General features: G+C 54.3%; 1 protein-coding gene across 3 annotated transcripts in view; it reads right to left on the minus strand.

Moving 5' to 3' along the window:
* Positions 1–16,653, minus strand: part of KSR2 (kinase suppressor of ras 2) — an 88,601-nt gene that overhangs the window by 41,740 nt on the left and 30,208 nt on the right. For 2 of the 3 annotated variants that reach the window (XM_030026276.2, XM_030026278.1), the window contains exons 5-10: positions 15,523–15,704; positions 6,048–6,117; positions 5,280–5,363; positions 2,824–2,891; positions 2,543–2,641; positions 1,114–1,232 (exon numbers count right to left, since the gene is read on the minus strand). In XM_030026276.2, the coding sequence (XP_029882136.1) occupies positions 1,114–1,232; positions 2,543–2,641; positions 2,824–2,891; positions 5,280–5,363; positions 6,048–6,117; positions 15,523–15,704 (622 nt within the window). The remainder of the gene's footprint in view (positions 1–1,113; positions 1,233–2,542; positions 2,642–2,823; positions 2,892–5,279; positions 5,364–6,047; positions 6,118–15,522; positions 15,705–16,653) is intronic. The other variant, XM_030026279.2, reaches the window with a different exon arrangement.

Consider the following 16,653-nt stretch of genomic DNA (forward strand, 5'->3'; position numbering starts at 1 on the left):
TGATGACGTGTTCCCCATCACACCGAGGATTTCCCTCGCTTTGAGCACTTCCAGCCTGCGAACACCTCACCCTGTGCTACCTCTGGCTGCCCACGAGAAATTTTCCACTGAAGGCAACAGGCTCTAAATTTCATCAAAAATAACCCCATGCTGGTTTTATTGCTATTAATGCAGGGCAGAAGCAAGCAAGCCAAGTGCACTGTCAGGTCTGGCTTGACCAGCTTTGCCAGGGACACGATCAAATTCTGGGCTTGTTTTATTTGTAACAATAAATTTGTTATTTACTGAAGTCTCAGGTAGTAGTAAAGACCTCAAACCACCCCAAATTCAGCTTAGATCTGGAGACTGAAAGGCCACAATGGAGCAGGACCAGTGGGACCCAGGTTATTTTGAAAGTGCTGATCCCATTTTATTTTTAAAAGAAATAATGTCAGTGGGTGCAAACCACAGTGGGAAACCCAAAGGGCGAGGAGCTCGCAGCTCTGCTCACAGCGAGGTTCATCCTGCCTCAACACCAAGCTCACCCTCACTCTGCTCCTTGAATTAGCACCGGTCCACGGGATTATTTTTTTAATTTAAGCCCCCAAGCAGGTTTCTAGGCAGCTCCTACCCACGCACTGACACACACATCAGTCCCGTAGTGGTGGATGAGCCTGGAAACCCACGGAGCCACCTGCAAGGCTTGGTCTTGGCAGATGGCTGAGGGGCTGGGAGATGTCCCATCCTGGGGACAACCCACCGGCCCCCTCCTGCTCTTAAATTCCTTCAGCCCCTTTTGCTCTTAAATTCCTTCTTTTAAGAAATTACTCTCCGAGCTGTGCTCCCACCCAGCAAACGGGACTGATGCTCCCAAAGGACGTGCCCTGGGAAAGCTGCTGCTCCTCATGCAAGGACCATCCCTGCCAGGAAAGCCGAGGCAAACGGGGTGGCTCAAGTGACCCAACTCGGGTGACACTTGAAAATGTCACCTGCTTTTTTTGGGACCCTCATCTACAAGACCAGCCACACACGAAAAACCAGCAAAAGCCACTGATATTTTGGTGACACGGGGCCGGTCCCCTCTGGCAGGGGGTGGGGGCAAAGGGGGTGTTCAGGGCTAGTGGAGCAGCTCACCTTGTTGAGTTTGTTGGTTTTGGGGAGCGTCTGGCTGACGTGCAGGTCCGAATACCTGGGGGGTTTCCGCAAGGGGTTGTTGATATCACAGGGCACCGACTCTGTCCGGACTAACCTTGCTGGATTAAGAAGGGAGAGAGGGGAAAAGGGGATGGAGAGGAGGGGGAGAGAGATGGAGACACATCAAAGCTTCGAAGGAGCACTTGGGGTCACCCTGCGCTTGCAAACCGCTCTTGAATCGCTCTCCAAAGCAATCCCCCGCGGCACCTCCAGCCGCTCAGCTCCTGCCCCGGGTTGCAGCCAGCCTTCGGGCTCCCCCCTGCACCCAGGCTACAGCCAAACCCCCCCCGGGACGCGGAGGGCTTAAAGCCCCCCATAGTGGGATGTGAACAACACCCTTCTCCTCCCACCGAGGGGCTGCAATTCGGGGAGGCTCAGCAGCCACCATAGCCACCCCACAAGCTGGGGGGCATCAGCCAGCATCAGGAGCGGGCACCATCCTCTTCCTCGCTGCAGCTTTTCAGGGCGGACCCGGGGGGAAGGAGCCGGCTCAGAGCATCCTGCTCTCAGCGGGAAGATTTTTTGGGGGAAAGCCAGCCCGCAGCCCCAGGGGACTTAGGAATGGGCTGGCTGCAAGGCAATGTATTTAAGAGCTTTTTTGCAGGGGTGGCTATTTCACGGATGCTGAGGCCGCCCCAAAGCCATGCTGCTCCTTGCTCCCATGCGAAAACACACAGTGAGCAGCTCCGGCTCTTGCAACATCACAGACCGCAGCCGTAAACCCCAACTTCTGCCCATCCCAGGCGCCCACCTGTCCCCTGCAGCACGGGGCTCTGCTTTCCCTGCCTCCTGGTCAGGGTTTGCAGCAGCTCGGAGAATGACGGGGCGGTCTTCTGCCCCTTCCACCCAAATTTCCTGCAAGCAAGGGCATGGGGGCCGGAGTGGAGGCTGCAAAATTGCCCTCCTCTGAGCCACAGCATCCCCACTCGCCTCGCGAGGTGCCACCAGCACAATGCATTTCCCCGTGGTTAAACGGATGAGACTGATTTTGGTGGTATTTAACACACAGTAACGGTCTTAAAAAGCTCAAAATTCAAGGCAACGGTAATTGGAAGCGTTTCCCTTAGGCGGTTGCAGTCCTCTGGCCGTCAGGGAGCACTCGGCCAAAATCTAGAAGAAAAGAGGTGAGAAGCGACGCCCGTCGTCCTGCTGCAAAGTTCTCCCCTCCTCTGTGGATTTTAGGACGGGCTCTCCCGGAGGAGGGCGGGATAAAGGCAGCTCCAAAAGCACCACGAGCATCCGCAGGGGCACGGCCGCATCCCCATCGTGGGGACCCCCATGCACCGACAGCGCCACGGGAGATTTCGGGTCCCACGCGTCCGCCCTAAGCTCTCGACGGTAGCAAAAGGCTAAAACCTGTTGCACTTACCCCGTGCGGTGGGGAATCTGAAAAGAAAAGGAGGCAGGGGAAGGGTGGGTGGAAGTGGTTTGCAATGCAAATCTGCCTCGCCCCGAACGGCTCGTCTCCCTACAAGCGGAAAAAACGGTGGGTAAAATTTTCACAGAGCGCCCAAGCGGTTCGGGAGCCTCCGTCCCGCCAGCCGTCCATCAGCGAGGGTCGGGCTCCCGAATCGCCCGGGGGGCTTTTGAAAGTTTTACCTGGTGGCAACATCCACGGAGGCAGAAGGGGGAAGGAAGAAAGGCCCTTACCTCCGCGGTGGATGATCAGCAGGTGACACGGAGGGGCCTCTTTGGTGCATTTGTTGTGGCACTTGAGCCTAGCAGGGAACAGAATAAAAGGCGTGAGAAGCGCGGGCGGAGGGGATGCGGAGCATCACAGTACGGCCAGAGGGATGCGGCTCGGAGCAGGGAGCATCGCTGCAGCCCGAGGACCCTTTCTCCACCCTGGAAGATGACTCGATGTAATATTTCGGTTGTGCACAGCCCTTGGGTGCTCGTTGCCTGAGCGGTCCCCATGGGCAAACCCTCCCGGGTCTTCCACCCGTGATTCCCAAGCCGCACCCCCCCGGGCTGTGGGAACAGGGATAAGAAGCGGGACGGGATGCACGTCCCGGAGCATCGGGGGGGCTGGCTGGGAGGACACAGGGGCTGCCAAATGAGAGCCACGGTGGGTGCATCCGTCCCGATGGAGGGGTGCAGGAACACCCAAACCTGGTTTGGGGGTTCCTGCCCGGCTCTCCCCTTTCTCTGCTGGCTGCGGGGTACCAGGCACCCACCAGCCAGCTTGAGGATACCCAAAGTTGTCATTTCTGCCAGCCTCAGCTGAAATAAAAGGGGCAGAGACCTGCACTCAGGGGAAAGCCACTTACCCCCAACCATCATCCAGCACTAATGCTGCTTTATGCTTAATTAAATTCAGGGGCAGCAGAGGGGAAGGAAGCTGCTGCCCTGGCCCCCTTTGGCTCCCGATGAAACTCTGCGATTGTGCCCTCCCCTCCTAGCTTTATTACCAGGACATTTAACAAAAATAATGAGAGCATTTACGGCTACGTTGAATATTCTGCAGAGCTTTGCCTGGTTTCGCAGAGCTGGGGCAGAAGTCTATGGAGGGCTTCACCCCTAGGTCATGCATATAGGCATAAGCAGGCTCCTGCCGCCCCAAAACCTTCCCGTTCATTCTTAATTAGGGATGGAAATGAGTCCCCGGCTCATGCTCTGCCACGGCAGCCCCAGCGGAGCAGGGAGAGCCACGGGGGAAAAGGCAAAGAAGAGGAAAGGATTTAAAAAACAAGGGTAAATGATGAAAAAAAAAAAAGGCGGCAGCTACAAGTCAATGAGCTGGGTAATGAAAATTCAGGAGCCGTGAATGTTAGCTTTTATTACAAAGCCATTCCTAGAGGGAAAGGTAGAGATTAATTCCGCGTTTGAGGCTTGGGGGTTTTGGGGTCTGCTTGTTTGTTTTACCTGCTTGTTCCCCTCCTGTTTCTGAGGAAAGCAGTGCCGGGGCCAGGCAGCTGCAGCAAAGCTGGTAAACCTAAATACTTTGCGTTCACCCTAACTTTTTACAACTGGGGAATTTATTTGCTCTTTTCTGAGAGACTACAGGCACCAGGACCGACACAGAGCCGGAGCCGCAGCATCGCAGGGGCACGTCCCAGCATCCCTCCTCCTGCACAGGGACCAGCCCCGGGCAGGCACAGCAGTTGCTTGAGCTTTGAATGCAATAGGAATCGCCACGTTAAAATATATATATATGATAATATCACTTCCAGAAAACCACGACCAACTGCAGACTAACCAGGCATTTCTTGTCCAGGTTTAAATCCCAATTTGCTAACTCATCAGCGTTTAATCAATGGCAACAGCGATCATTATCACTTCATAGCTCCAGCTAAATCAGTTACCCACAGATGATTGGTGTATTCCCAGCACCCATCCCTAGAAAAAGCAATCGTGTCTCCAGAAGCAGCTTTACTCAGTGCTGATGGCTGCACGATACTGTGTAAGAGCTGGGCTCTGCCAGATTTAAAGCAGTAGAAGTGGCCCCAGCCTCTGCCTCGCTATCTTTTTCCAGTCCTGCCCAATTTTACGGCCAGCACGGCCCCTCTTCTTTGCACTGCAGCTTAATTGCAGTTTGGGGTGGGTTGGCTTCTTGGTGCCACAACATTGCTGGGAAACAGAGGCCCCCAAGACTTTTGCTGCTGCAAAAAAAACCAGAGGATACAGCCCAAGGCTGTGGGCAAAACCCACCTGATGCCAGAGCTACCCTGCACGCAGGTGATGCTCTCATCCAAGCTGATCTTGGCCCCCCCACCAGCGCATCCATCCCCCCATCTCCTAAAGATAATTCCGCACATAACCCTATAAACGTGGGTATCTAAAGCCAGGCCAAGGACAGCACTGAGGGGGGAGGCTCTCAGGATCTGACTCAGAGCTCTGGTGCGAGCAGAGCCGAGGTCTGGTGGACAGCATGGTCCCTAAGGACCCCGCTGCCATCGCCGGCACGCAGACCCGACCTCAGCCCCGTTTTGGTGTGTTCTTCACCCCATTTCCCATCTCATTAAAGCTTCCTGCAAGGATGAGCTGGTGAGAGGCTGGTGGGTCTCCCCGTCCCCAAGCCCCTGCTCAGCTCCACCAGCAAAACCCTAATTATCCCCCTCGCAACATTAAGGAGCGACACACACAGCTCCGGCACCGTGACGTACTTGCAGTTTTTGCATTTTAAGCCGAACAACATTCCTTTCCCGCAGACGGTGCAGGTCTGAGACATCCAGTACTTGGTGGAAAACCTGCAGAGAGAAACGCGAAAAGTGGCCAGGGAGAGATGAAGCTGCTCCACCCCATCCATGCTCCTGCAGGAACATCTCCCGAGTCCTGATTTATCCTTTCCTTGCTGTGCTCAAACACTGCTGCAGGTGTCGAGGCATCTTTCTAGGGATGCCAAAGCACAAATTTGAGCCCCCCCTTTGGTTATGCAGAAGGGCACAGCCTGCTCTAAAGGGGGTACAAGCCGGCCAGGATGGGCATTAGCCACCGGCTTGCTGCGGCTCCCCAGCTTTGCCCACCCCAGGCTGCGGCCAGAGCCCCCCAAAACACGTCCCTCCCCTGGGGACCCAAGTTTCCAGCCCGTCGGAGAAGCAGCTGCCCCATTGAATAGCAGAACTGAGACTATTTCTAGTGCTTTTCCTTCTAGAGGTAGATACAGAAGGGCAATAATCCGGAGATGGGAAATTTGCTGAAGGTTGACAAGGTCACGGATAATACATGGCTTTTATTGATAGCGACTCAAGCCTTATCTAAACCAAATCTGAACTGAAATGGAATTTAAATAGGCTTCTAGGGCAGCGCAGCCCAGCATGGGAAACAGGGGGAACGGCCCCGAGCCCCCCATCCTGGACCAGAGATAGAAATAAAGATGTTCATCCCCCAGCATCGGGGGGGATTCACCCAGCGCTGCAGTAGGGTTGCCGTACCTGTGTTTTATCGAGTTTCCTAGATCTCGACGGGGGATCTGCGGGGACCAGCGAGGCACTGACAGCGTATCTGTGGGAAGAGGAGAGACGGGGAAAACCATCAGGTGATAATAAAGGTGAGAGCTGGGGTTCAAGCTTTTGGGAAGGGGAGCAAAGGATGCACACAAAAAATGGGGTTTGCCTGGTATTTCTCCTTAGAGATGCCCCGCTGGGCTCCCTTTCTGGAAAGCAAGAGACCTCTGGCTTGGGTCTGTAGGGAACCAGGGTCTCCTGCCCCCACATAACAGCCCCCAGCACCCAGTTTGGGGCAGGGAGAGAGGTGGGAGGTGATGCACCCACGTGCACACAGAGCAGGACTGCAAAGCTATCGGAGCCACGTCACAATGTCCAAACAAGAAAGTGAAAATGAAGCTGAAATGGCAACTGCATCATTTATTAATAAGACATCACGTCTTGCGGTTGCGGCTGAACAAAAAGCCAAGCGTCAGCCGCTTGGAAGGCAATTTAACTCATATGCAAATAGAAAACAAAGTAAAAAGCAGGCTCGGCGATCTCCTTCTAAGGGAAAAGGAGGGAGAAAGGGTAATGGGACCTTGGCTGGGTAGGGAAAAAGAGATAAGTTCATTAGCGCCGGCTGGAGCCAGCAGGTAATTAGCAGCACGGCCGCGCCGGTGCTGTGCTTGGACTCCACATCCCCCTTCAGCCTCAGCAAGGGCAGAGACCCTCGTCCTCCTCGAGCTCCTGCCCCGCGGGATGCTCAGCCCCGGGGGGGATCTGTGCCAGGGATTCAAAGGCTGGATTTTCAATAAGGGATTCGAGAGGTTTCCCGGGCACAAGCAGCCAGCCCCGGCACGAGGCGAGGCGAGCCGCGGCGCAGAACCGAGCGGCAGCGCCCAGCTGCGAGCCCGGCCGTTTGCTCAGTATGCCAGCAAATCCCTCACTAAATACACTTTCGATATTATCCCTCCGAGCGGGGAGAACCACTGTTTGCTTTAATATCCCATTTTAATATAGCGGGCGGCAGGGTGTTTTAATTGCGCTCTCTTTCTGAAGGTTACATTTACATGCCGCTTCCCGTGCAAGGCGCTGTTAAAAGTCTTGGGAGCATCCTAAAACACATCCATCTCCCGTACCTCCTGCCAGCAGCTGCTCCGGCTCCTTCTCTTATTTCACCACCTCGGCCCCGATCACCCCTCGGGCACAGCCAGCAATTAAGATGTTGAAGGACTACAAAGTCAATTAAGGTAATTGCTGCCCCCAGCCCCAGGAAGGCTGTTTTACACCAGCGGCATGCCAATATTTTTGACCCACACTTCTCACCAGCCCTTGAGCCAACCCATCCCGGGCTCCTGGACCAGTGTCCCTCCCGCTGCCCCAATATCTGCAGCCTCCCAAGGATGCCCGTGAGCCCCGAAGACGGTGCTTTAAAGAGTGGGACCACTCCACGCATGAGCATTATTCCTCCCTAAACGTCACTTTCTCATCAGTAAATCACATTATACAAATAAGTTCCCCCCCCCCGCCTCAACACCGGTCCTTGATGAACTAAACACCCAGGCAAGAACAGCTCCTCTCCCAGAATTAAATTACAACCTCTGCTTTATCAGCCACAATTTATTTCCACTAACTTTCAGCTGGCCTCAATTAAATCCTGCCATCCCGGGGAGGGGGAGAGGGGACATAGGCAAAGATGGCTGAGCCTTTTAATTACTTTCTAAATGTGCTCACTGCAAAAATGTATTAAAGTGTATCGGGAATTTTAACCTCCTAACAAAAATGAGACCTACGTGATTCACGGCTAATTATGTTCATTAGAGGGAGCGATACATGAAGGATCGCAGCGTTTAACAATAGACCTGCTGTTTGCAGGAGGGCAGGGGGAGGCACCCCACTGCCGATGGGAACGGCCCCAAGGATTTGGGGGGCTTTGAAGTTAATTGGTAATTCTCCCCTTTAACCTGTGTACGTGAGATGCCCAACCAGAGGAAAAGCTGTTTCTCCCGGTGCAATATTAAATCAGGGTGATGCCCAAAGGGAAAGTGGAGATGCAGCAGCCCGCCCCCCCACCGCACAGGAGGAATATTCTTATCAAAAACCCCAAATTGCTACAATTAGAGATAATTGCAAGAAAGAAAAATAAAAAAAAAAAAACAAAACCCTCGTGACGGGAGCACATCTCGCCGCTGCAGGGGGACCAGGCTTTGTCATAGGGACCCCATGGTGGAGAAGTGCCGGACCCGAGGTGCTGCGGCTGCCCCCACGGCAGCGGGATAAGTCGCCCCTCATGAGCTTTGAAGTACGACAGCCAGTTCCCTGCCTCCCTCCATCCTTCTGCTGCTGGCAGCTCGCTGCCCTGCGCTAACGACCCCGAGCTGCCCCGCAACGATTGATGTCTCCTGACCTCCCCTGCCCGGGTGTCAGTCATTACTTATACATTTATCACCAGCAACCTCCTTTATGGCTTGAAAATCAGAGCTCTCTTTGCCATAATTCCCCTCGCAGAAGTGTGTGAGGGCAGTTTTAGGATTTTTTTTTTTTTTTTTTTTTTCCCCCTCTCCTCCTCTGAGGTGGTATTTAATGGGCACGGGTGTAATTTCCCAGGGAAGAACGCAGCCGGTACCCACCGAGCAGCCCAACAGGGACCCCCCAGCCGAGCACCCATCCCTTTTCTGACCCCCCCATCACCCGGAGGGGCCCTCAAAGGCCAAACTCTGCTCCTCAACACCGTGGCGGTGCTCGATGCCAACCAGCACATCCATCCTTGCAGAGCGGCACAGCCCCTACAGCCAGGCACCCGATGCCGGGGGACGCCACCCTCCACCGAAACACCCCAAAACCTCCGCGCTCTCCTTCGCCGCAGCATCGCGCCGGCAAAGGTCACAGCTCCTGCTCCGCGCGGCACAGCTTATCCTTGAGTCAACAGCCCGCGCTTGATGGGATCAGATGTGCCGGGAGGAAAGTAGGAAAGGGGGGAAACCACCCGGGCGGAGGGTGACAGCCGCCTCCGGCGCATCTCTGACAGCCAACACGGGAGAAGAGCCCTGCCGCCCGGCTCCCCAGCAGTGACAGGCAGCTGTGACAGCCGTCACTGGTCCCTGAGTGGCAGCCGCGCACCTCGGAGGTGACAGGGACCGGGATGCTGCCTCGGCCGTGACGCCCTCCTCACCCTCGCTGCCATCCCGACAGCTCCCTGGTACCTTTTGGCTGCGGGTGCAGATGTTTCTCCTTTGCTCCCCGGCTGGGAGGTGGGATCCCTGGGCATCTCCTGCATGGAGAAGAGCAGCCAGAGCTCCCCTATTTCATTTATTTTGGGTTTCCACCCTCCCTGGGGGCAGATCAGGAGGGCAGTGATGCCCTCAGCAACCCCCAACACCTTCACCGAATACACCAGGAGCATCACCTGAGGCCGGCAGCTGTGCCAAACCACACCGATAGGGACCGTGTTTTGGCATGATATCCCCCTTCTTCATCTCCTGGCACCTTTCTGGATGCCCAGGGAATTGGTGTAAATGTGTTATCCATCACAGTGACAGCCCGATAAACAAACCTTCCTCCTCCTACTACAACAAACAGCGTCAGGCAATGTTCACGTTATGAATGGGACAGATAAAATCGATGGAAGAGAACTTGGAAAGCATCCCAGGATGAATCACCACAAAGCCAAAGAACAGCCAGAAGACTTTGCATTTGTCTGTTGACATCCTACAGACCCGCGTCTACGCCAGGCAGCCACCAAAACACTCCCAGCCCTGGCCCCAGGGCCGTTGAGTCCCCCAGAGAGATTATGGGGAGACACCAGGCTCCAGCCTCCTCCTGAAACAGTTAAACAGTCCCTTGGAAGACAACCATGACAGGTCCAGCATCAGGTTTCTCTCTACCACCCCAGCCCCAGGCAGAAATCACAGCCCCAGCGGCCATATCATGGTGGTGATGGGGGATGCTGGCAGACGTTACTGCCCGCATGGTCCTAACTGGGGAGCCAAGCACACTGGTGAGCTGCTCCGCAGCAAAGGGTGCACCGAAAGGGTGCAAAGTCCCTCCACGAGACACCTTTGTCCTCACTCTAGCTGTCTTTAGGGCCAAAATAGGATGGGAGAGATCCCCAAATAGCTCAGCTGCAGCAACGCTTGGAGCAGCAGCACCAGCAGTGTTCCCTCCCCACGATATAAAATCCACGCAGGATTCAAGCTAAAAAGGGAGTCAACCTGCCCCCTCCATTAGTACACGTGGCAAATATTCTGCACAAAATCACAGCCAGGTCCAAACCCAGCAACGTCTCTGCTGCGGGCAGAAGGATGATCCAGCCGGTTGAAATGAAACCTCAGCCCTTACAGAGGGGATCATCCAAAGCAGGCGAAGAAGGCAGAGCTATTCTCAGAGCATCTCTCTAGTAAGAAAACAGAGTCACTTTATAATCCTAGCAGTTCCTCTTTGCAGCGTGACAATCCTATTTATACAGCCGAAATGTCATGTTCAGTCGCTTCGCTGGCTTAAATACTCGCATTGTGATTTTTTCCCCCCAATTCGCAGCCTTGCAGGGTCAATTAGGCTTACCCAGACAAAGCTATATTCTTCAGCTCCACACAGCGCTGCTGGGGTAGGAAACCCTCCGGTGCCTCACTGCCGGCTGGAGCAGCTCGATGGCAAGGCAGCCAGCTGTGGCCAGATGTGGGCTGCAGGGAGCTCCCGGCCAAACTGCCAACACAGCCGTAGAGTACTTGTACAATGGCTTGTACTGGCAGCAGAGCAGGTTCAGGGAGGAGAAAACTACTGATGGTCACAAAGAAATGATGTCCCAGTTGGCAAGTCCCCTGCTGAAGGTAATTTGGGCTGGGACAGTGTTTAAAAGAAGTCTCTTCCCTATGAAACCACCCCCAGCATCAGGGATGGGATGCCTGTAGAGAAGGGCCATGGTCTGAATGGCAGTGATGGCTCACACACATGCCCCATGGCCCCCTCGACACCGGCATCGTGCTCTCAGGTCCTGCCTGGTCCTTTCCAACAGAAAGCCTGGATTTAGGACTCCTGGATTCCCAGCACAGGGCTTGATCCACCGGACATTATCTTGAATCCCTCTCCGCCAGACTTTCAGAGGGCTCTTTCTCAGATGCTCAGGGCTGAGGAAGCACAAAGAGTTCTGGTGGCATCTCAGCACTTGCCGCTTGTTGCCCATCACTGGTTGACCACCCAAGCCCCAGGTAGGCACAGCCAGCCTGCTTCCCAGCGCAGAAGGTCAGCGCCATAAACCACAAAGTCCTTGGTCACCAAGCCAAGAGGAAGATCCAGGAGAAGTGACCCACCAGGGACACAGCTAGAGGAGCACTGAAGGCAACTGTGGATTCAACAGAGCTGATGTATAGGACTGGGCTGATGCACCCAGCTGGGAGCTGAGGAGAGGGGAGGTGGGCATCACTGGACACCACATTAAAACAGCCATGATCGGCTCTCGAGGGATAAGACAAAGACTTCGAGGGGTCACGGCTCATAACTCCACGTACCAGGGGATGCTCCATAGCTCTTGTCTTGCTCCCAGGCCACAGAAAAAGACTCTCCACTGTATGCTGCGGGAAGGTGTTCAGCAACATCCCTGCATGAAGAGGCCTCACACACAGCTTCAGTTTGTGGGCCGCTGGGGACAGGTGATGGGTTTTTCTCTCCTGGTACACATAAGGTCTTGGGTTGGGTTGCATTGGCTGCTCCTTTCCTTCTGCAGGGTTGGACACCAGCTAGACGAAGGGCAGCAGTGAGGACGTTCCCCGCACAGCCACGTGCCCAGGTGCTCATTTTTCTGTCGTAGCCCAGCAAAGTCACACGCAAATTTTCTGTCCTTCCTTCCACCCCCTTTTGTTTTAAATAGTCCAGGATGGAAACGACATTGTTGGCCCATCCTGGAAACCACTGAGCAGGTGACCTGATCTGGATGCACACGGTGACAACGCTCCGGCTGGCATTGTGGCAGGGAGAGGACAGGCAGAGGGCACAGCCCAGGAGCAATGCCAGCTGCCCCCGGGACACCCAGATAACAGAGATACAAACTGGACCTACTAGACATAAGCCTTTACAATAAAAAGGGAAAGATCCAACCTGATTTCTGGGTGCTTGCAGCCAAGTCACAGGGTGTTGAGTACTAAATCCTATTTCAAAGTAACAACAAGTCTCTGGTGGTCACTTGTTCACCAGGAGCAACCAGATGCACCAAGTGAGGGTCCTGGATGGAGCCAGACAAACCATCTTCTGTCCCTCAGCCATAGGGTTGGTCTATTTCAGGGCCAAGCTAGAGGTCAAGGACACCCAGAAACTTTCTCCCTTCTGCTTCCCCTCCAAGGGCTGCTACGGAAAAATTTCAATTCAAAAGCAAAATTCACAGGGATCCTGGCCCTGCGTGAAGGGGACTTTGCCCCTCCAGCAAGATTTGTGCTGCAGGAAAAAGAGGCTCCTTCTGCAGCTCGCTGCCAGCCCTTGCGCTCTCACTCCATGTCTGTGAAAATCTATTCCCATCAGGGCAAATCGGCTGTTAAAAATAAGAGAGAAGCATCCAAACCCACATCCGATCGGGACCAGAGATGACACAGATGGGAGCATGCTCCTGCCACAAGCAGCAAGACACGCTGGCTGTTGAAAAGAGATCATCGAGAGACAGCTGGGAAGAGAGGGGTCTCGCCAAGGGCTCACCGGGCTCCTCTCCCGCATCTCAATCCAACAACAACAACAACAACGTTTTTTTGTTTCAGTGCTTAGGGAAGTAATTCCACATCAATCCAGAGCATATCAGGTGCTGCCATGCTGATCCCACAAAAGGAAAAGGGAAGAGGCGTTTTTCTGTTGGGGTTTTATAAAAGTTTAGGTACCCATGGTCATAGGGATGGGATATTGTGGAAAACTTAGCTGCCAAACCGCGTCCGTGCCACAAGGATGGGAACAGCGAGGTCCTTGGGACGGGGGTTGGCATGACACACGGGCTCACACCCTTGGTGAGCCCCATGGAGTTCATCCAGCAGCACATGGGAAACTCGTTGCACTTAAAATGCAACGTGAAATAGTGGGACCCCAAGAGACGGGGCGAAGTGTGACCCCCAAACCGTGGTCAGCGCTTCTCATAGGACCTACAAGCCCTGGTACTTTGGACCAGGGAGAACGGCAACAAGAAGACAGCAGGCGACCCGAGGACATGTGAAGCACCGTGTACCGGAGCATGGGGAAGCCACCCAGGTCCCATAACAGCAACGCGGGGCATGGGGAAAGCTGCAGAGATACCTACTCCTTCCCACGAATAAATGTGCCACTGCACCGCTTGGCATAACTCATCTTCTCCCCACAAGGTAACGAACCTTGGCATCAAGCTCCATTAAACCCCATCTCTCTCCCCATAGGGCCATGCTCAGCACCCAGCTGCCGCGTGCAGGATGCGGCCGCTATTCCCACAGGGTCACAAGCAGGAAAGCAAACGTGGAAGCAGACAGAAACCTGGGATGCACCTCAAGAACAAGGCCACTGGTGCAGAAACGATGCAGAAACACAAGAGAGCTAGAAAAACTACAATCGAGGGGGATTTTCTTGCCTTGCATCAAATTTTCCCTGCAGGTCCCCAGGACCGAGGGTCGCTGAGTACATGGATGCTGATCCTACAAGGACCAAATGATTTCACTGATGCTAAAACCTCTCAACAGGGATCAAACGGCTGGTGCAACAAAGCCTCTCTCTCCACGGCTCATGTCTAGCCCAGAAAACAATCATTCACAGCAGCCAAGAAAGTTGGAGGGCCAAGGGAAATGAGAAGAGACACCTCTCCAGCAGTGGTTAGTCACTTGATAGCCCATCACTTCTCATTGCATCACGTTCCTGCGATGCCACATTACATCAGGTTATCACACCACGGGATGTAATCCAACGCTGATGCGTGAGGAAACCTAATGCAACGAGACACAGCAGGGGTTTGCTGAGAATGGGTTTTATTTCTTGGTTTCTGGTCTGCTATGCCCCATCGTTCTGGGCCGCAAGTTGAACTTGGCCAATGCCGCAGGGGAAATAGCAATGCAAAAATACCCCTCACTCCAGGCAAATCTGTGCCAGCAGGAGTCAGGTAGTTGGACATCTCTAGAAACAACATCGCCTGTTCGCAGAGCTCCTGCCAGGTCCCACTGTCCCCAAAGCCAAGGAAAGGGGAGGAAAATGATGCCAGAAATGGCTCAATGACCCTTCGACAATCCTAAACGGCAGCTTATTGGCATAAAAAAAGAAAGAAAGAAAGAAATCACGAAGATTTTGCCTTGTAAATGGTTGGAAGAGGCATGGCTGCAGGGATGCAAGCAGGGCAAATGAACTGTCCCATCACACTGGCACCCAGTGGCCGCAAACCAGTGCTCAGGGCAGCCGGTGAAGCCATCCCAGTGCTGCTTCCCGCCCCGGTGAGAAGTATGGTGAGGAGGAAAACCTGCCGGTGCCAGGGGGCTGAACGGGCAGGGAGGGGTGTTGCCTGCAACCCCCTTCTTCAACCAAGAGCCGAGCAGTAAGAACAACTGGAAGAACTCAAAACTAGCCAGAAAGACCACATTTTGGGAAAGCATACAAGGGAAAAGTCTGGGGAGGGGAAGGTGGCAGAAAACCAGCCTGGATACAGAGTTGGAAGAAGTTTTTAGCTGAGCAACAAGAGGCAAGAGGAGCTCGCCCCCCCCACAAGAGCTCTTGGCATGCAAATTGTTCCCAGCAGCTGCCACGTGTTTTCTGGGAGGGCTTTGTTTAGGCCGAGAGTCACGCCTGGCTTGTAAAAATCTTCAATTCCTGCAGAATTAACTGGGGCACCGGTCCGAGACCAGGAAATGAGGCTCAGGCTGTTTCTCTCCGGCCAGCAGCAACGCCCCGGGTGAGCTCATCAGCCCAAACCCATCGAGTCCCACCACCAGCATCTCCTGGAAGGGGCCAAAGCACCCCGGGCAGACCCGCGGACAGGATCGGGGCTGGCTGCTGGGATCAAGCTCCGTGGGGTTTGCACCAGACCTGTCTGCATCGGGGCCAGCTTCATCTGAGACTCCGCCTTGGCTCAAAACCCTGCAAGCGGGAGAGGTCGGAAAAGCAGCCTCCTTGCACAAAGGTAAAACCACAGCTGGATTTACAAAGGAGCCCTTGGAAAGGTCACTCTCAAGCCAGCGTCACCAACCCGGGCAGCACAGAAAGGCTCATGGCTTTTTCCAAGTGACAGTAGCCACCCTCCTGCACCCATGTTATTGCAATACGGGAGCATGTCTGTTTGCATAAATCAATATTCAATGACAGTGGTTTTATATATATACAGACATATATATTCAAGTTTCCAGGCTTATATTTGCCCAGAAGCACCCGCGTTCGACCAACGTCCCCCAGTTCATCGACGCACAATGGACACCCTGATTTTCCCACAGTCACGTCCTCTGCTTGGCATCAACGATCACCCACCCCATGGAAGAAGGACCTGGGGGGAGGACGGGACACTCGGACTTACTTGCTGAGAAGGTGGCTTCGGTGTGGACAGGAGGGGTGGAAGGGAGGAAAGGCGGGTACCCCACAAAGAAGGAGCGCAGGGAGCGCTCAGAGAGGAGCGGGGAACGCTGCGCGGGGATGTTCTCACAGCTTCCCACGCTGTTGTGGATCTTGAGGTTCAAGGGCTTGTTCTTCTTCTTGACTCTGGAAGGAAAAGGGAGGGAAAAAAAAAGGAGAGAAAAGTGAAGGGCAAGAAATTGCGGGGGGGGGGGGGGGGATTTGCTTACAGGTGGGGAGGGGGGACTGATGCACCGAGGAACCAGTGGCACCCGTAGGATGGCTGCTCATGCAGGGAGATGCTGCACCACCCTGTGAGCTTATGTGATAATTAGGCCTATTTTCCCTACAAGAACTTTCAAACCCTCCCCATCATTTAAAAAAGGCAATTTTCATTAAGGAACACATTACATTCGAGAACTCTTCCTCCTGCAAAACCTGGCTGAAAAGGGTCAGTTGCTCCAAAAGCCCCCAGCCTTGCTGGCCTTATCACAACCCCAAAAATCACAAGACCCCAGGTAACTGCCTTGTCCCATTTGGGGCCAGGAGGGCTGGTTGTGCTGCTCTGCCCATCACAGCTCCTCAGTGCTCAGAGGCTGTCAGCATGGGGTAAGGCTTGCTCCCCAAGGCAGCCGTCACACAGAGCTCATCTGCATCCCTAAACACTGGCCGTTACTACCAGCCCTGCTTCAAATGGGGGAAACTGAGGCACAGAGGGATTACGGAGCAGATTCAGACTGCTTGCTACAGCACCTCAGATGGACTTAGGCACTCGCAGCACTGCTAAGGTCAAGAGATGCTGCTGTCTGTGCATCACGACAGCACTCGCCCTAGAGTCTTCCTACCGAGAGCAAGATGCCAGCACCCAGATCACCGGCATTCTGCAGCACTCAGCACCTGCTCCAATTTTAATGTCATTTAACGTCACCTACACCCATTTTAGGGCCCAGGCAGGGGAATTGAGTACAACCGAGGGGTGGACTGCAGTGGAGTGTGTCACCCAAGGCTAACACCATGAGCAGCCCCAACAGAAACCTGGGGAACAGCTCAACGAGGCACAGGACTGTGGTGAGGACAACCCTAAGCACTGGGAAAG

The sequence above is a fragment of the Aquila chrysaetos genome, chromosome 9 (genome assembly GCF_900496995.4).
Source record: "Aquila chrysaetos chrysaetos chromosome 9, bAquChr1.4, whole genome shotgun sequence".
Taxonomy (NCBI): Eukaryota; Metazoa; Chordata; class Aves; order Accipitriformes; family Accipitridae; genus Aquila; species Aquila chrysaetos.